This window comes from Capra hircus, chromosome 2 (genome assembly GCF_001704415.2).
Source record: "Capra hircus breed San Clemente chromosome 2, ASM170441v1, whole genome shotgun sequence".
In the NCBI taxonomy this organism is placed as follows: domain Eukaryota; kingdom Metazoa; phylum Chordata; class Mammalia; order Artiodactyla; family Bovidae; genus Capra; species Capra hircus.
In genome coordinates this window covers 135540785-135561728 of record NC_030809.1, presented here as the reverse complement: position 1 = coordinate 135561728, position 20944 = coordinate 135540785, and the positions used below count along the sequence as shown (strand labels likewise).

Here is a 20944-nt window from a genome sequence, read left to right as displayed (position 1 = left end):
CGAGTCAGTGATGCCATCCAGCTGTCTCATCCTCTGTCATCCCCTTCTCCTCCTGCCCCCAATCCCTCCCAGCATCAGAGTCTTTTCCAGTGAGTCAACTCTTTGCATGAGGTGGCCAAAGTACTGGAGTTTCAGCTTTAGCATCATTCCTTCCAAAGAAATCCCAGGGCTGATCTCCTTCAGAATGGACTGGTTGGATCTCCTTGCAGTCCAAGGGACTCTCAAGAGTCTTCTCCAACACCACAGTTCAAAAGCATCAATTCTTTGGTGCTCATCTTTCTTCACAGTCCAACTCTCACGTCCATGCATGACCACTGGAGAAACCATAGCCTTGACTAGACGGACCTTAGTCGGCTAATGTCTCTGCTGTTGAATATGCTGTCTAGGTTGGTCATAACTTTTCTTCCAAGGAGTAAGTGTCTTTTAATTTCATGGCTGCAGTCACTATCTGCAGTGATGTTGGAGCCCCCCAAAGTAAAGTCTGACACTGTTTCCACTGTTTGCCCATCTATTTCCCATGAAGTGATGGGACCAGATGCCATGATCTTCATTTTCTGAATGTTGAGCTTTAAGCTATCTTTTTCAGTCTCCACTTTCACTTTCATCAAGAGGCTCTTTAGTCCTTCTTTGCTTTCTGCCATAAGGGTGGTGTCATCTGCATATCTGAGGTTATTGATATTTCTCCCGACAATCTTGATTCCAGCTTGTGCTTCTTCCAGCCCAGCGTTTCTCATGATGTACTCTGCATAGACGTTAAATAAGCAGGGTGACAATATACAGCCTTGACGTACTCCTTTTCCTGTTTGGAACCAGTCTGTTGTTCCAAGTCCAGTTCTAACTGTTGCTTCCTGACCTGCATATAGGTTTCTCAACATTCAATACTTATATTTAAACATTTAATTTTAATGAATAAATCCTGTGTACCAAATATATATAATACATAGGGGATAGAGAAAAATGAAGTAAATACCACCAGTCAGATGTGGTATATCTCTTCATCATGTACCTTGAATACTGTGTGCCAGTTTACGTCCTGTGGTTGTGCTCATCCCCATGCTGTTAAATATCCTTTGAAAAAATATTCAGTGGTTGCATGAATGTTGTTGTCGTTGTTCAGTCTCTCAGTAGTGTCCAACTCTTTGCTACCCCATGGACTGCCGCATTCCAAACTTCCCTGTCCTTCACCATCTCCCAGAGTTTGCTCAAAGTCAGGTCTCTTGAGTTGGTGATGCCATCCAACCATCTCGTCCTCTGTCGTCCCCTTCTCCTCCTGCCTTAAATCTGTCCCAGCATCAGGGTCTTTTACAGTAAGTTGGCTCTTCACATCAGGTGGCCAAAGTATTGGATCTTCAGCTTCAGCATCAGTCCTTCCAATGTATATTCAGGAGTGATTTCCTTTAGGATTAACTGGTTTGGTCTCCTTGTAGTCCAAGGGACTTTCAAGAGTTTTCTCCTACACCACAGTTCCAAAGCACCAATTCTTTGGAGCTCAGCCCTGTTGATGGTCCAACTCTCATATCCATATGTGACTACTGGAAAAACCATAACTTTGACTAGACAGAGCTTTGTTAGCAAAGTCCCTGCTTTTTAATATGCTCTCTAGGTTTGTCGTAGATTTTTTTCCAAGGAGCAAGATTTTGGAGCCCAAGAAAATAAAGTCTGTCACTATTTCTACTGTTTCCCCATCTATTTGCCATGAAGTGATGGGACCGGATGCCATGATCTTAATTTTTTGAATGTTGAGTTTTAAACCCGCTTTTTCACCCTTTCACCTTCCTCAAGAGGCTCTTTAGTTTCTCTTCATTTTCTTCCATAAGGGTGGTGTCATCTGCGTATCTGAGGTTATTGATATTTCTCCTGGCAGTCTTGATTGGAGCTTGTGCTTCATCCAGCGTGGCATTTCGCATGATGTACTCTGCATATGAGTTAAATAAGCAGGGTGACAATATACAGCTTTGACGTACTCCTTTCCCAGTTTTGAACCAGTCTGTTGTTCCATCATCTTTTAGGATTTAAAATAGCTCAGCTGGAATTCTATCACCTCTTCTAGCTTTGCTTGTACTGATGCTTCCTAAGATCCACTTGACTTCACACTCCAGGATGTCTGGCTCTAGGCGAGTGTGCACACCATCGTGGTTATCTGGGTCACTAAGATCTTTTTGTAAGCCATCTTGAATTAATTTTTGTATATGACTAAGGTATGAGTCAAGGTATGCCACATTTATGGCAGAAAGTGAAGAAGAACTAAAGAGCCTCTTGATGAAAGTGAAAGAGGATACTGAAAAAGTTGGCTTAAGACTCAACATTCAGAAAACTAATGGCATCTGGTCCCATCACTTCATGGCAAATAGATGGGGAAACAATGAAAGACTTTATTTTTGGGGGGCTCCAAAATCACTGCAGATGTGACTGCAGCCATGAAATTAGAAGACATTTGCTCCTTGGAAGGAAAGTTATGGCCAACCTAGATAGCATATTAAAAAGCAGAGACAATACTTTGCCAACAAATGTCCGTCTAGTCAAAGCTATGGTTTTTCCAGTAGTCATGTATGGATGTGAAAGAGTTGGACCATAAAGAAAGCTGAGCACCTATGAATTGATGCTTTTGTTCTGTGGTGTTGGAGAAGACTCTTGAGAGTCCCTTGAACTGCAAGGAGATCCAACCAGTCCATCCTAAAGGAAATCAGTACTGAATATTCATTGGAAGGACTGATGCTGAAGCTGAAATTCCAATACTTTGGCCACCTGATGCAAAGAACTGATTCACTGGAAAAGACCCTGATGCTGGGAAAGATTGAAGGCAGAGGAGGAGGGGATGACAGAGGATGAGATGGTTGGATGGCATCATCAACTCAATGGACATGAGTTTGAGTAAGCTCGGGGAGTTGGTGGAGGACAGGGAAGCCTGGCGTGCTGCAGTTCATGGGATTGCAGAGCTGGGCACGACTGAGTGACTGAACTGAACTGAAGTGAAGCTATGAGTCAAGGTTCAGTGTGGTCTCTCCTGGTAGACATTTGGTTCTGCATCGTTTGTTGACTGAATTATACTGATGCTTTAGTCCATGATCTGAGTGTACATGTGTGAGTGTATTTCTGAATTGTATTCTGTTTTTATTGTATGCTCAGTCCCTCAATTGTGTCCGACTCTTTGCGACCCCATGGACTGCAGCACGCAAGGCTTCCCTGTCCTTCCTCATTCCCGGGGTTTTCTCAAACTCATGTCCATTGAGTCGGTGATGCCATCCAACCATCTTGTCCTCTGTTGTCACCTTCTCCCCCTGCCTTAGATCTTTCCCAGCATCAGGGTCTCTTCCAATGAGTTGGCTCTTTGCATCAGGTGGTCAAAGTATTAGAACTTCAGCTTTTTACTGTTTATGCCTATACTTACGCCAGTCTGTCTTGATTATGTTGTTTTATAATCTTAAAATCACATAGTATAAGTCACACAGTTTTTTTCGTCCTTTTCAAGATTGCCTAGCTATTTCTTTAGGAATGTAGATTCTACATATCTAATAAGAAACATACAAAAGAACTTCAGGTTCTAACTCCATTCATACATTGGTGAATACCAAGTGCCCAAATTGAGTCTAGTTAATGCTCTCATTTAGCTCATTGGTGTCATGAAAGAAATTTTCTTGATAATTCTTTTTTTAAAAGAACCTGAAAAACTATGTAGCATCTTTTAAGTTAAGGCATTAATTAGCTAGTAAAGGACTTAGTGATCCACTCCTGCTTCGCTGTTAGCAGCAGCTTTTCTTCTTCCTCTCAGGAGCACACGTGAATGGAAGTAGTTTTCCTGTGGTATGATCCGGAGGTACATAAACTAGATGACTGTCTGTAATTCTGTGCTAGAAAGTAATATTTTAAGGACATTTCTGACACCCGTTTATAACTAAATAGAAGGTTTTGAAAGCCTGTAGTCCATCATCACTGCCAATTGATATTATCATATCAATATCAATAGACAATAGACTATCAATAGACAACATCAAGGCTATGGTTTTTCCTGTGGTCATGTATGGATGTGAGAGTTGGACTGTGAAGAAGGCTGAGCACCGAAGAATTGATGCTTTTGAACTGTGGTGTTGGAGAAGACTCTTGAGAGTCCCTTGGACTGCAAGGAGATCCAACCAGTCCATTGTAAAGGAGATCAACCCTGGGATTTCTTTGGAAGGACTGATGCTAAAGCTGAAAGTCCAGTACTTTGACCACCTCATGCGAAGAGTTGACTCACTGGAAAAGACTCTGATGCTGGGAGGGATTGGGGGCAGGAGGAGAAGGGGACGACAGAGGATGAGATGGCTGGATGGCATCACGGACTCAATGGACATGAGTCTGAGTGAACTCCGGGAGATGGTGATGGACAGGGAGGCCTGGCGTGCTGCGATTCATGGGGTCGCAAAGAGTCAGACACGACTGAGCGACTGAACTGAACTGAGACAACATCACTGCCAGTTGGTATTATCATCCTGAGAAGCTTCTTTTGTGTTTGCACAACAGTTCTTTGTCTTATGGTTCAGCTGTTATAAACAACCATTGAACTCTCAGCATCTAAGGTTCCCAGTATGAGGGGGGAAAAGAATTCTAGACTTTAGATATTGCTACCTTTGGAAACCATACCTAGGAGTGGAGGGGAGGAGGCATAAATACAGTCAAATAAACAAACAGAAAATCATCAGTGTTCTACAGTTCTGAGCTCCTTGTTCTTGCTGAGGCCAGAGAACTTGAAGAGTCCCAAACATCAGCCTGGAAGAGGATGAGCATGAACGTAAGCTTAAACAAGGGCCCCCTGAGGGTGTCAGCTAAGTAACTAGGATGTTTAAGGATAGTGATGAAGGTGAAACTATGAAGAAACTGTCATTTTAGAACATAAGAAAATAATGTCTATAGCAGGGCCAAGGCCTAACGTGGAAGGCAGGCTTCTAAGAGTTTCTGGCCGCAAAAGGATGGAACCTGGGGCAGCTACTGCACAGGTGGATGAGCAGAAAGAGCAGTGGGTTTTCTTCCATGAGCGCTGAGGGTACTGCTGAACTGGGGTCCTTGGGGCCCACATGGAGAAGTACCACTTTGATGTATAGTTAGAAGTGTAACTTAATGCCTATTAAAGCCGAAAAATTTTACCTAATATTGACTTAAAAAGTGCAGGTGATTGCAATACTTTTGGATTTCAGCAAATTCAAGCTCCTCTTGGGGAGTATGAGTGGGGGGACCCCTATACACTGGTAGCTGAATTATACCCTTTGACTAAAGGGAGACCAAAATCTTGTTGTTTTTCCATTCCTGGTATCCCAGGTTCTTCCCCATTTTAGTGAGAATCCATTCCAAACCATCAAAAGCATCACTCTATAGTAGTGTTGTATGATAGTGAAAGCAGTGAAAGAGGAGAGTCTCAGTGGGTCCCCTTGTACTGGCATCCTTGATCTGCAGGATTGCCCACATTCTAGCTGCTGCTGTAGCAGTGATCCCATGCCCTTAGCATAGACCCCCAACAGAAAAGATTGTGACTGATTCCTTGATTTCTAAGTTCCTGAAATCTGTTGAATATCATATATAGAATTTTGGAAAGCTGTTGAGTAAATTAGTGTGTTCACTTGCTGTAAAACAATCTTCAAGATCTAGAATGAAGTATGTTCAGAGCTATTTTAAATAATAAACAAGAATATTTATTTTCACACAAAAGAGAGCAGGAGTGGCCATGCTTATATTAAACAGAATAAACTTTAAGAGAAAAATTGTTCCTAGAGACAAAGAAGGACATTTTATAATGATGAAATGGTTCAATCTTCAGGAAGACATAACATTTCTAAATATATGTGGACCTAGCAACAACATCCGAAATACATGAAGCAAAACTGACAGAATAAAGAGAGAGAGAGACAATTAAAAGCAGTGGCTGGGTTGGGCTTCCCAGGGGGTCGAGTGGTGAAGAATCTGCCTTCCAATGGAGGGGACACTGGTTTGATCCCTGGTTGGGGAACTAGGATCCCACATGACATGCCATGGGGCAGCTGAGCCTGTACCCCACAACTAAGACCTGATGCAACCAAATAAATAAAAATTAAAAAAAAAAGTAGTTGGAGATGTTAGTATCCTACATTCAAAATGGATAGAAAAACAAGGCTGAAGATCAGCAAAGAAGTAGAAGACTTGAACAATACTATAAATCAGTTGGCATTTACTGCTTTAATTTTTACAGTTGGATTTATGCCATTTACTCTTTTTGTATACATCTCGTAGATTTTCCGTTTCTCTACTCATTTGTGGTTTTATTTGCATTATGTGAATTTCTCTAGTGTAACATTTTAATTCCTTTAATGATTTTTCACCATATTTTTTAGTTATTAGCTCTAGGACTTACCATTATATTTTAGCTAATGGAATCTACTTCAGACTTATATTAATTTGAATCCAGGTGGATATAGAAATATTACTCCTGTACAGCTGCATTGCTTCTTTTTTTTCGTAATTTTTTTTTTTTTTAACACCAGAAACCTTTTGTAGTGAGCTATAGCCAATTAACAATATTCTGATAGTTTCCGGTGAGCAGCAAAGGGACTCAGCCATACATATACATGTAACTTCTTTCTTTATTATTGTTATATATGTTACATTTTTTATGTTAGAAACCCAACAATGTATTGTTGTAGCTTATAATAAAGCTAATGTATACTTTATATTATTTTATATGCCAAAGAGGCTTAGAAAACAAAGGAAGTCGAATACAGATATATAGTGTTTGTTATGTTTCTTTTTAAAGAAATTATTTGGCTGTGCTTGATCTTTGCAGCACCTGGGATCTTCAGTCTTCTTTGTGGCATGCTGGACTTTAGCTGTGGCATGCAAACTCTTAATTGTAGCATGTGGGATAGTTCCCTGAAACAAAGTGATGTCACTCAGTTGTATCTGACTCTTTTTGATCCCATGGACTGTAGCCTGTCAGGCTCTTCCATTCATGGGATTTTTCAGGCAAGAATACCGTAGTGGGTAGCCATTTCCTTCTCCAGGGGATCTTCCCAACCCAGGGATCAAACCCAGGACTCCTGTACCACAGGCAGACTCTTTACTGTCTGAGCCACCAGGGAGGCCCCCAAACCAGGGGTCAACCTCAGGCCTCCTGCCTTTGGAATGTGGAGTCTTAGCCACTGGTCCACAGAGACGTCCTTGTTATGTTACTTTCTTATTTACCATTTCTTATTTTCTTCATTTGTTCCTGTGGATCAAATTACCATCAAGTTATCATGTTCTTGCTTGGTAAAACTTTGCTCACACACATAGCCTTTGTGCTATCCTTATCAAATTTATTACTATATGTTATATATATGTGTGTATATATATATAATGTATAAAGCTGTATGTTATTGATCTGACAATACAATAATATACATTCAGTACCTTTTCAAATCAGCTAAGATGAGAAAGGACAATATATTTTCATTTCCACTGACTTTTATAATGACACGGTTACCTCTGTCATTACTGGAGTGTGTGTGTGTATGAATTCAAAATACTGTCTGAATTTACTTGCTTTCACCTGAAGAACTTCATTTAGTATTTATTGTAAGCTACATTTGTTCTCAGTTCTCTTCAGTTTTACTTACCTGGGAATGTGTTTGTTTTGCCTTCATATTTGAAAGATAGTTTTGCTGGATGTAAGATTGTTGCTTGACAGTTTCTCCTTTAAGAACTTTGATTATATTATTCCGCTGCTTTCTGGCCTCCACTGTCTTGCTGAGAAGTCAGTTGTTAATCTTATTGGAATTCCCTTGTTGTCAGTTGTTTTTCTCTTGCTTCTTTCACAATTTTGTCTTTGAGCATTTTACCATCATGTGACTGGGTGTGGATATCTTTGTGTTTGTCTTATTGGAGTTTTTTGAGCTTCCTGGATGTGTAGATTTTTTTTTTTAATCACATTTGGTAAGTTTCAGCTATTTTTCCTTGAATATTTTTTCTGATACTTTGTTTTCCTCTGATAATCACATTATATCTATTGATATTCTTAATGATGTCCCACATTTCTCTGAGGTGCTGTTAATTTTTCTTTGTACCTCTCTCTCTCTAGTTCTTGTTTTCTGTTAATGTTTTCCAGAATATATAATCTTTATCAATATGTCTTCAAGTTCACTGATTCTTTTGCCAGGAAGTTAAAATCTGCTATTGATTTTTTTCATTCTAGTCATTTTACCTTAACCCCAGAATTTACAGTTGGCTTTTCATTTTTTAAAAATAATTTATGTCTATTGATACTCTATTTGATGATGGGTTGTCATCATATCTTTCTTTGTTTCTTTAAGCATGATTTCCTTTAGTTACTTGAACATATTTTAAATAACTGGTTTTAAGTTTTTGTTATATCTAAAATCTGGGCACACTCAAAAGCAGTTTTGTTGCTTGTATTCCCCCCTTTAAATGATATTGGTAATATAGTGCATGCTTTCTTGTTTGTTTGGTACATCTTATAATTTTTTTCAGTTAAAAACTATTTTTTTATTATTACCAATCAGGTAATAATCATGCTTCAGTAGTTCTTTTCTGGAACTTTTACAGTTAGTGCAAGAAATACAAATACTACTAAAGCACCAATACAGTGCATTTTGTACTGCTTGCTGTTTCATGCATAACAGAAGGGAATGTATACATCATATTTTGTTTGTCAATTGATCTATTCATCCATTGATAGACATGTGGATTCTAATGGCTTTTTGGCTATAGTGAATAATGCTACTAAGAATGTAAGTGTGCATATACTTGTTCAAATTCGTGCTTTCAGTTTTTATGGATATGTACCCAGAAGGGGGATTGCTGGATCCTATGCTAAGTCTATGTTTAACTTTCTGAGGAACTGCCATTCTGTTATCCACAGCAAGTGCACCATTTTCCATTCTCACCAGCAATCAGCAAGGGTTTCTTTCAATTTCTCTGTATCTTTACCAGCACTTGTTGTTTTCTGGATTTTTGTTTGTTTGTTTTGATAGTAGCCTTTCTAATGGGTGTAGGTGGTATCTCATCATTGTTACAATATGCATTTTGCTAATGATTAGTGAAAAGAAGAGAAGCGAAAAGCAAAGGAGAAAAGGAAAGATATAAGCATCTGAATGCAGAGTTCCAAGGAATAGCAAGAAGAGATAAGAAAGCCTTCTTCAGTGATCAATGCAAAGAAATAGAGGAAAACAACAGAATGGGAAAGACTAGAGATCTCTTCAAGAAAATTAGAGATACCAAGGGAACATTTCATGCAAAGATGGGCTCGATAAAGGACAGAAATGGTATGGACCTAACAGAAGCAGAAGATATTAAGAAGAGGTGGCAAGAATACCCAGAAGAACTGTACGAAAGAGATCTTCACGACCCGGATAATCATGATGGTGTGATGACTCAGCTAGAGCCAGACATCCTGGAATGTGAAGTTAAGTGGGCCTTAGAAAGCATCACTACAAACAGAGCTAGTGGAGGTGATGGCATTCCAGTTGAGCTATTTCAAAACCTAAAAGATGATGCTGTGAAAGTGCTGCACTCAATATGCCAGCAAATTTGGAAAACTCAGCAGTGGCCACGGGACTGGAAAAGGTCAGTTTTCTTTCCAATCCCAAAGAAAGGCAATGCCAAAGGATGCTCAAACTACCACACAATTGCACGCATCTCACATGCTAGTAAAGTAATGCTCAAAATTCTCCAAGCCAGGCTTCAGCAATACATGAATCGTGAACTTCCTGATGTTCAAGCTGGTTTTAGAAAAGGCAGAGGAACCAGAGATCAAATTGCCAACATCTGCCGGATCATGGAAAAAGCAAGAGAGTTCCAGAAAAACATCTATTTCTGCTTTATTGACTATGCCAAAGCCTTTGACTGTGTGGATCACAATAAACTGTGGAAGATTCTGAGAGAGATGGGAATACCAGACCACTTGACCTGTCTCTTGAGAAATCTGTGTGCAGGTCAGGAAGCAACAGTTAGAACTGGACACGGAACAACAGACTGGTTCCAAATAGGAAAAGGAGTACGTCAAGGCTGTATATTGTCACCGTGCTTATTTAACTTCTATGCAGAGTACATCATGAGAAACACTGGACTGGAAGAAACACAAGCTGGAATCAAGATTACCAGGAGAACTATCAATAACCTCAGATATGCAGATGACACAACCCTTATGGCAGAAAGTGAAGAGGAACTAAAAAGCCTCTTGATGAAAGTGAAAGAGGAGAGTGAAAAAGTTGGCTTAAAGCTCAACATTCGGAAAATGAAGATCATGGGATCTGGTCCCATAACTTCATGGGAAATAGATGGGGAAACAGTGGAAATAGTGTCAGACTTTATTTTTGGGGGGCTCCAAAATCACTGCAGATGGTGATTGCAGCCATGAAATTAAAAGGCGCTTACTCCTTGGAAGGAAAATTATGACCAACCTAGATAGCATATTCAAAAGCAGAGACATTACTTTGCCAACTAAGGTCCATCTAGTCAAGGCTCTGCTTTTTCTAGTGGTCATGTATGGATGTGAGAGTTCGACTGTGAAGAAGGCTGAGCGCCGAAGAATTGATGCTTTTGAACTGTGGTATTGGACTTGAAAGTCCCTTGGACTGCAAGGAGATCCAGCCAGTCCATTCTGAAGGAGATGAGCCCTGGGATTTCTTTGGAAGGAATGATGCTAAAGCTGAAACTCCAGTACTTTGGCCACCTCATATGAAGAGTTGACTCATTGGAAAAGACTCTGATGCTAGGAGGGATTGGGGCAGGAGGAGAAGGGGACGACAGAGGATGAGATGGCTGGATGGCATCACTGACTCGATGGATGTGAGTCTGAATGACCTCCGGGAGTTGGTGATGGACAGGGAGGCCTGGCGTGCTGCGATTCATGGGGTCGCAAAGAGTCAGACACGACTGAGCGACTGAACTGAACTGAACTGAGACATTTTAAATAATATGTGTTAGCAACTCTAGATGTATATTCTCCTACCTCTACCTCCAAACTGTTGTTTGTTTATTTGTTTCGTGACTTAGAGTACTTAGAGTACTTTGATAAAGTATTTTTATCCATTTATCATTCCCCTGTAATGTGAAGTCTCTGATGTCACTCCTCAGTGGGGATAGCCTTGGATATGTGCACCTTTACCCTGGGGTGACAGTGGTCATCCAACTGGGAACTGGCAATCTTCGCCCGTCTCTTACCCTGATTTCTTTGTTGTCTGCCTCATTGGGTACTACACCCAGATCTCCTAATTACTGGCTAGTTGCTCTACTGTTTTTGACAGTGCTGCGGTGCATAAATTGCTTTACAACCTTATCCTGTTAAATTCAGGCAGATTTACTTGAGAACAGTTACTGTGTGGGGGTAGTAGCCTCCGATCTCTTCTTGCCTCTCGAGATGTAGGATCTTCACCCTGCATGTATCTTCATGCTTGGGAGAGGATGATCAGGGCCTGCCATGCCTAGGGTAGACTCTCTACCCTAAAAGTAGGGACTGAGTGAAGGAAGTGAGCCTCCAACCCTTGGATGGATTAACCAGATGTTTAATCTCTTCAACTTGAAGTTGGAAGAGATTGGAAGTGCTGGAGGCCTGCTCTTCTGGTGACTGAGAGCTGAGTCGGGAAGGAGCCCTGTCTTTTGGTCACATCTGCTTGGAGTGGAGCTTCTGTACAGCTGAGCTGCAGCAGAGAGAGAAGTGGGTCTTGGCTCATGTGCTAAAGACTCACTGTTCTTACTGAGATTTTATTGATTTTCTTGAAAAAATGTTTCTTCATTTTGCTGTATCCTCTTGGGACAATTTCCAGAGACTTTATTTTATTTTATTTTTACTGCTTTATTTACCAGTTATGGTTGTTTTGCTAGAGAACTATCCATGAGGCTCCTCATACCCTGTATTTGAAAGTGGGCTTTACGGCCTTCCATTTTTAAATAAACAGTATGTGTTTTTTTAGGTACGGGGACATTTCCTTTCTTGTAGAATTACTTATTTATTTCTTTAGGCTGTGCTGAGTCTTAGCTGCAGCCCCGGGATCTGCAGTCTCTGTTGGGGCATGCAGGGCCTTTAGCTGTGGCATGTGAACTCTTGGTTGTGTCATGTGGTGCTTTTGGGTTTTTGTTTCTGACTGTACCTCATGGCACGTGGGATCATAGTTCTCCGACCAGGGATTGAACCTGAGCCTCCTGCGTTGGGAATGTGGAGTCTTTAGCCACTGCACCACCGGGACAGACCCTAAATTTGTTGTTGTTATTTTAAATTTTATATATGTATGTGTGTCAGCTTTCCTGATGGCTCAGCATGTAAAGAATCTGCCTGCAGTGCAGGAATTGCAGGAGATGCAGGTTCAATACCTGAGTTGGGCAGATCCCCTGGAGGAGGGCATGGCAACTCACTCCAGCATTCTTTGCCTGGAGGATCCCATGGACAGAGGAGCCTGGTGGGCTACAGCCCATGGGGTCACAGAGCAGCAGACTTGACTGAATCCCCTGAGCAGGCATGCATGTATGTGTGTGTGTCACCTGATGAACTGGTAGTCTTCCTTTAACGAGGTAAATGCAGATGAATGACGGATTTTTAAATTGTATTTTTATTGAAGTATAGTTGATGTACAATATTAGTTACACATGTACAACAGTGATTCACAAAAAAAATTTTTTTATTTTAAGTGGGTACATAGTATTCTTTTTTAAAAAAACTTCAAAATAAAATTGATGTATAACATTTTATTAGTTTCAGTTGTACTGTGTAATTATTTGATATATGTATACATTGTGAAATGATCACCACAATGTCTAGTTAACATGTATCACCACACATGGTAACAATTTTCCCCTGTAATAAGACTCTTTAAGATCTACTCTTAGCAACATTCATATACAATATAGTATTATCAAGTATAGTCACCATGCTATACAATGTGTCCCTAGGACTTATTTATTTTATGGCTGGAATTTTGTACCATTTGACCCCCTTCATCCATTTCTCCCACCCCTTACCTATGGCCACCACCAATCTTTTTGTATATATGAGTTTGGTTTTGTTAAAATTTTTTAAAATCCTAATGTAGTTGATTTATAATATTATATTAATTTCAAGTATTCAGCAAAGTGGTTCAGTTTTATATATGTACATTGTATTTTTCAGATTATTTTACATTATATTACATAATAAGATTATTACATATACTTATAAGTAAATAAGGTTATTACAAGATGTTGAATATTATTTTCTGTTGCACAGTAAATTCTTGTTGCTTATCTGTTTTATATATAGTACTATCTGTTAATCCCATACTCTTTGTTTATCTGCCCCTCCCTTTCCTCTTTGGTAACTATCAGTTTGTTTTTTATGTCTATGAATCTGCTTCTGTTTTGTTTATGGATTCATTTCTATTATTTTTAGATTCCACATATAAGTGATATTGTATAATTGTTTATCTTTCTCTATCTGACTTACTTCACTTAGTATGATAATCTCTAGGCCCATGCGTTGCTGCAAATGGCAATATTTCATTCTTTTTAATGGCTGAGTAATATTCCATACACAAACACATGTATTCCCATATACTGCACGTCTTGATCCGTTCATCTGTTGATGGATGCCTAGGTTGCTTTCATGTCTTGGCTATTGTAAATAGTGCTGCTGTGAACATTGGGGTGAATGTATATTTTCAGATTGGAGGTTACATCTTTCCCAGTATATAACAAAGAATAGGATTGCTGGATCATATGATAGCTCTATTTTTAGTTCTTTAAGGAATTGCCATACTGTTTTCCATAGTGGCTGTACCAATTTACATTCCCACCAACAGTGTAGGAGAGTTCTCTTTTCTCCACATGCTTTCTAGCATTTATTGTTTATAGACGTTTTAATGATAACCATTCTGACTGGTTTGGGGCCATACTTCATTGTGATTTTGACTTGAATTTCTTTGATAGTGAGTGATGTTGAGCATCTTTTCATGTGCATGTTAGCCATCTGTATGTTTTCTTTGGAGAAATGTCTACTTAGATTTTCCCTTTTTTTGATTAGGTTGTTTTTGATATTGAACTGTATAAGCTGTATATTTTGGATATCAGTCTTCTTTGGTTGTATCGGTTACAAATATTTTCTTCCATTCCATAGGTTGTCTTTTTGTTTTGTTGATGGTTTCCTTTGCTCTGCAAAAGTTTTTAAGTTTGATTCAGTACAGTTTGTTTATTTTTGCTTTTATTTCTTTTACCTTGGGAGCCTGAGCCAAGAAACTATTTTTACAATTTATATCAGAGAATGTTTTGTCTGTGTTCTCTTTCAGGAGTTTTACGGTGTCATGCCTTATATTTAGGTCTTTAAGACTTTTTTTTTTTTTTTAATTTTGGTCATGCCACACAGCATGTGGGATCCTATTTCTCTGACCAGGGATTGAACCCACACTGCCTGTGTTGAAAGCACAGAGTTTTAACCACTGGACCACCCGGGAAATCTCTTTAAGCCATTTTGAGTTTATTTTTTGTATATGATGTGAGGGAGTGTTTTACTTTCATTGATTTATGTGAGGCTGTCCAGCTTTCCAGGCACAATTTGCTGAAGAGAATGTCTCTTCTTCATTGTATATTCTTGCCTCTGTAGTTGAAGGTTGATTGACCCTGAGTCTGTAGGTTTATTTCTGGACTCTGTGTCCTGTTTCATTGATCTGTCGGTTTGTGCCAGTGCCGCACTGTCTTAGTTACCGTAGCTCGTAGTGTTGTCTGCGGTCTAGGAGGATTGTGCCTCTAGCTTAGTTTTTTTCCTTCAAGATTGCCTTGACAATTCTGTCTTTTTCTCTTTCTTTCTTTAAGATTTCACATGTAAGTAAGGACATGCTCTAAACTAGCCACAGCACTTTTGGGAAATTCAACCAGGATTCTGTATTAATAGTTGATAGTTGACTGCAGGGCATTCTTAGGCTCAGCTATGTTTTCAGACATGTAGGACACCATGGGCCATATTCATACCAGGCACATTCAGGACCTGGGACAGGAGCCAGGGTCAGGCCCTCTGCTTTGGAGCCTGATAGCAGAGGCGGAGCTATAGGGTGCCCTTGAAGGGTGCAGTTTAAGGGCTTAGAGGCAGAACTGCAGCAGGTGGTGCTCGACTACCCATCCTTACAAGCCTCACGCCCCCCAGTATTAAGTTGTAGATGCAGAACTCCCAGACCCTCAAAGAGCTGTGCTTGTTCCCAGAGGTATTGCACTAAGGGGGAGCTGAAGTGATAGTCTCCTGCAGGTGTTCACGCACCTCCAGTTAGGTGCCATTTACCCATCAGGGGTCATCTTCATCCTGTTAGTCCTCAAAAAGTGGACCGTAAGTCACATTCTCATGCAGTAAGTGAAGAGGTTTTGTTACTCTGTTACCTACAGCAGTCCAGCCGGCTTTGCCAGTTACTCCACACTGTCCTCTCTAGCAGCCTGTCTCCATCTAACATCATGTGTTGTGTTTAGTCACGTCTCTTTTAATTTCCTGTGTCTGCAACAGTTGTCTTTCATGACATTGCCGATTTCAGAGTACAGGCCAGCTGATATATGGACCATTTCACAATTTCCTTGTGATTAGATCAGGTGATGCCCTCTGGTAGGAGCTCTGAAGACATAATGCTGTACCCTTCTTGGTACACCCACAGGAGGACACCGTGTGGCTTGTCCCGCTGCTGGTTGTGTTAAACTTGACTTTGACCATTAGGTTAAGGTTATGTTCATCAGAGTCTTGCATGCTGTGCGTGCAGGTTGCTTTAGTCATGTCTGACTCTATACGACCCTGCGGACTGTAGCCTGTCAGGCTCCTCTGTCCATGGGATTCTCCAGGCAAGAACGCTGGAGTGGGTTGCTATGCCCTTCTCCAGGGGATCTTCCCGACCCAGGGACCAAACCCACATCTCTTATGTCTCCTGCATTGGCAAGCAAGTTCTTTACCACTGGTGCCACCTGGGAAGCCCAAAGATAACTTCATCTCTTGTGATTATAAAACTGGTGGAGGTGACCCACGGAGACTGTGTGACAATCCTACCCCTCAACAAGCTTTCACTCACCGTTTAGTATCCATCGATGGTTCTTGCCTAAATAAGTTTTTACTGTGATGTTGCCAAATGGTGCTATTTGAACTAGACCATTCCTTCTACTTTATCATTGCTTATTGATCTCAGTTTTTAAAGGTACTTTTTAAATACCTGGAGCTCTGCTTCTCAGTGAAACAGGTTGGCTTCCTATGTTCATTATACCGAATTACTAAAAATTAAAACATCCAAATAGAATTAGGTATTTTAATCTGAAGTGAAAATAGCCTCATGGACAAGGAGCATTTTGACATACCTGAAGAAGGACAAAAGGAGGGCTGGATGTGACGAGGGCCTGGACAGCTGCTCCCATCTCTGCCTGCCCTGGCATGCATGGGAACGTAGGAGGGTAATCTCAGGGAGTAAAAGAGAAAGCACTGTGTACAGTGTCAGTCATTGAGTGAGTGTAAGGGTCTGCTTTCAGCCATTTTCACATGGTTTCAAAAAGAGTCATGTCACAAAGCTTCTACATTATGAACATTGAGTAACCTGTTTAAGTAGCAAGTCGTTAAACCCTATGCTAGTAAAATTATCATATACATGGGTTTCTGTAAATGCATGAGAGAATTGTACTTTGAAGATCAAATCTCATTTGAAATCAACATATAAAATGTTACTCCAAAGAGTATTTGTCTCTAGGTGACATGTTGAGCCAAAAAACCCTACAGTTTATAAAGATTTTATTTGTTTGGATTGACTTCCTCTTTTCAGTATGTAGCTTGTAAGCCTCTGGCTTCATACTTTCCTGACATGTTTATCTCACTCTTTACAGGTACCTCCTACTTAACAGACATTGTATGGTGGGCAGGAACAATTGCAAGTAAGTATTCTTTTTGGTGAAAAGCTTGGTCTTTTGTAAGATCAGTCATTTGTCTGGCAGGGCTGGGTGGAGGTTGTGGTTTGAGCTTAGCTTGTTCTTTGGAATGAGGACCGAGAGGGTGGGGAGCAATGGAGGGAGAGGGTAGAGGTTCCTGCTGCCTGAAATTAGCCCTGAATTTTATCCAGGTCAAAATAAAGATTGCCCCGGGTCTGAAGAAATTAAAGCAGCTCTTGCTTCCTCATCTGTGGTTAGTCTGTGGGTATCTGGTGAACTTTTGCTCAGTGTCATGGGTTTACAAAGGAGAGTTTCTTCACTCAGCCTTAACAGAGGTCATGTGTTATAAAATTAGACTTCAGAACATTAAATATGGAAAGAAAAATTTTGTTAGATATTTCAGATGTATCTTGAGATCCATTTGTCACATGTTGTCTTTAGGCAAGAAATTTTCTGGCAGATGTTGCTTTATTGAAGAACTCATGTTTGAGCTTCATCTTGATGCAGCCTCAGGCACAGTCCTGTGCAGGCAGTAGTGTTTCCGCCGGACATGCCAGCAGTGTGTCACTGGAAAGCATCCCAGGCCACTTGAAGGGACACGGAAAGCTCTATATGATGTGTCTTAAAACAGGGATATGTCAAGAAGAAAGTGGAAATACACTTTTATTGCATCCACTGCCAATCACTGTTGGTTAAGTTGGGAATTTTCATAGCAAGTTGAAGCTACTCCCTTGACTAACTGGGCCACTGATAGACACGACTGGGCCTGCTGTCCTCTGCCCTCAGGACTCTTAAACATGCAAACAGTGTCCCATATAACCTTCCTCACCTGGAATGGAAAAGAAGCCCTTTCGGAGCACAGTCTTGCAAAATTCAACTCTGTGATGATGCTCAAAGTGAGTTTTGTAATTGCAGTGATATCCTTGTGATTCTCTTGACAGTGGCTGTTGGCCAGATTGGAAACTTCCTGGCTTACACAGCGGTCCCCACGGTCCTGGTGACTCCTCTTGGTGCCCTTGGAGTGCCATTTGGGTGAGAACTGGGATTCTGTGTTTTGGTTTTTAATGTGTACTTTAGGTATAAGAAAAGTTTTCATTTTAAATGTTTTTGTTAAAATAATAAAAGTAAAAGTAACTGAAGTTAGGTCCTTAGTATTGCACTTCTGGGCTTAATTTTATCCCTTCAGATTTAGTTGTGTGAATTATTAACCTTCTCTTAGACATTTGCTGTAGTATATTTCAAATTCTAACTTATTCATGATTACAAACATGATGCTATTACTCTCCTGGTCTTTCTCTGGAGGACTTCCTAGAGATTGGAATCATCCTAGCTCCTTGGCAAGTGATTCTGAGAAATCAGTAAGCAAAACTGTCAGTTGGTGTTTTCTTTGTTTTATTTGGTGTTTTATTTGCCATCTCCTACTGGATGCTAGGCAGTCCCCTGCCCCAGGAAGTTACGGAGTTTGGGACAAATGACACCTGGGCTCCCGTGGGTATGAAAAGGATTTGTTACTCACAACAGTCAATAGTAAATGTATCATTCAAGGAAAATGGCTCTGGTTTGATCTGGAGTAGAATGGGAACAATTCAGGGCTTTGAGTTTTTATTACCGTTAGGAGGTAAGCCAGGTAGAGAGTCTCATGCTCAGGGTAAGGTTTGCATGCTTTCAAATTTTAGTGCCAAGGGACTGAGTATGCTGGGGCCTAACATTATAAGCTCTCCTTTTTATGAGGTTATCCAGATATGGGACAAAAGGGAAAAGAGAGGATTTGGAACGTGAAAGCTACCAGCCACCACAGATGGGCTCTTTCTCATTTGAAAATGATTTTGTGAGACAGTTATTAAATACATTAACACAGGATCCCCAACCCCCATGCCACAGACTGGTAGCAGTCCTTGGCCTGCAAGGAACCTGGCTGCATAGCAGGAGGTATGCAGTGAGCGAGCAAGCGAAGCTTCCTGTGCTGCACCCCATTGCTCACCATAACTTGCATCACCACCTGCACCATCCTGCCTGTCACTCCCGTTACTGCCTGAACTATCATTCCCCACCCCACCGCCCACCCCCCTCCATCGAAAAATTGTCTTCCGTGAAACCGGTCCTTGGTGCTGGAAAGGTTCAGGACCGCTATATTAACACATATCCTTTAGTGATCCTATTTATATTATTTTACCTTTGAAGAAATTGTTAATAAACAGAGATAAAACGAAGTGAAATAGAATCCAAGTTTCTAACTCATTGGTATATTGGTATGCTGCTATGTTCCAGACAGAGCTACAAATTCTTGTAGAGAAATGTATCTGTGATAGATGTAGTTAATTTAAAGTCACTTAGGCTTTAAGGTTCTATAGCCTAAAAAATACAAAAGCATTTTCAAACATGTCAACTTTTGAAAATGCATTTGTAGTATATTTTTCTAATGCAAACATATTCTTAGTATTACGTGTGGTTTAATGTCACTTTTCATTTTGGATGACCCTGAAAAGCTTCGATTACATGAGTGGTGCTGTCATTGGGGAATCACTGCTTCAGCCTTTCAGAGCCCAGCCTCTCTCTGTTTCCTGAAAAATGATCAGGCAAATAAACAACCCAGCTATGTGATCTTTGCATATTTAAGGTGCATATATTAAAATGCCTTGCTTCATTAATTTCCAAAGAACTATTCTTATGGACTTTGATAATTAGGTCTCCTAACCAGAAATGTTCACTACTCTAAGTCTTCAGGAGATGTTTCCCAAAGAAGTGTGTGAAATGGCATTCTGGATTGAAAGAGTGCTTTCAAATCAGGATACCAAAAGATGTTTTAAAAAATAACAAAACTAAAATTAATTTGGAAAAACTAAGTATATCAATATATAGGTAAGTATGTATATATATTTTAAAAACAGTTCTATTTTCGTTAATGGAATGAGGTTGCTAGAATTATATAGAAATAGAGATGAAACGAATGTGGCGTTGGGAAAAAAGATGTCTGTCATCAGTGAAATAGAATAGAGAGCCCCCAGAGAGGTCCACTTTTCCCTGCATTGGTTTAATGTATAATCATCACCGCATCAGTTCAGTTCAGTCACTCAGTCATGCCCAACTCTTTGTGACCCCATGAATCACAGCAAGCCAGGCCTCCTTGTCCATCACCAACTCCCGGAGTTCACTCAGACTCATGTCCACCGAGTCAGTGATGCCATCCAGCCATCTCATCCTCTGTTGTCCCCTTCTCCTCCTGCCCCCAGTCCTTCCCAGCATCAGGGTCTTTTCCAATGAGTCAACCCTTTGCATGAGGTAGCTAAAGTATTGGAGTTTTAGCCTCAGCATCAGTCCTTCCAGTGAACACCCAGGACATCCTTTAAGACGGACTGGTTGGATCTCCTTGCAGTCCAAGGGACTCTCAAGAGTCTTCTCCAACACCACAGTTCAAAAGTATCAATTCTTCAGTGCTCAGCTTTCTTCACAGTCCAACTCTCACATCCATACATGACCACTGGAAAAACCATAACCTTGACTAGATGGACCTTTGTTGGCAAAGTAATGTCTCTGCTTTTCAATATGCTGTCTAGGTTGGTCATAACTTTTCTTCCAAGGAGTAACCCTCTTTTAATTTCATGGCTGCAGTCACCATCTGCAGTGATTTTGGAGCCCCCCAAAATAAATTCTGACCCTGTTTCCACTGTTTCCCCATCTATTTCCCATGAAATGATGGGACCGGATGCCATGATCTTCATTTTCTGAATGTTGAGCTTTAAGCCAACTTTTTCACTCTCCTCTTTCACTTTCATCAAGAGGCTTTTTAGTTTCTCTTCACTTTCTGCCATAAGGGTGGTGCCATCTGCATATCTGAAGTTATTGATATTTCTCCCGGCAATCTGATTCCAGCTTGTGCTTCTTCCAGCCCAGCGTTTCTCATGATGTACTTTGCATAGAAGTTAAATAAGCAGGGTGACAATATACAGCCTTGACGTACTCCTTTTCCTATTTGGAACCAGTCTGTTCCATGTCCAGTTCTAACTGTTGCTTCCTGACCTGCATACAGGTTTCTCAAGAGACAGGTCAGCTGGTCTGGTATTCCCATCTCTCTCAGAATTTTCCACAGTTTATTGTAATCCACACA

General features: G+C 40.5%; 1 protein-coding gene across 1 annotated transcript in view; it reads left to right on the top strand.

Annotated features, from left to right (window-relative positions):
- Positions 1-20944, top strand: part of NIPA1 (non imprinted in Prader-Willi/Angelman syndrome 1) — a 51032-nt gene that overhangs the window by 7016 nt on the left and 23072 nt on the right. Inside the window, exons 2-3 of the mRNA XM_018066056.1 lie at positions 16798-16845; positions 17781-17871. Of these exons, the coding sequence (XP_017921545.1) occupies positions 16798-16845; positions 17781-17871 (139 nt within the window). The remainder of the gene's footprint in view (positions 1-16797; positions 16846-17780; positions 17872-20944) is intronic.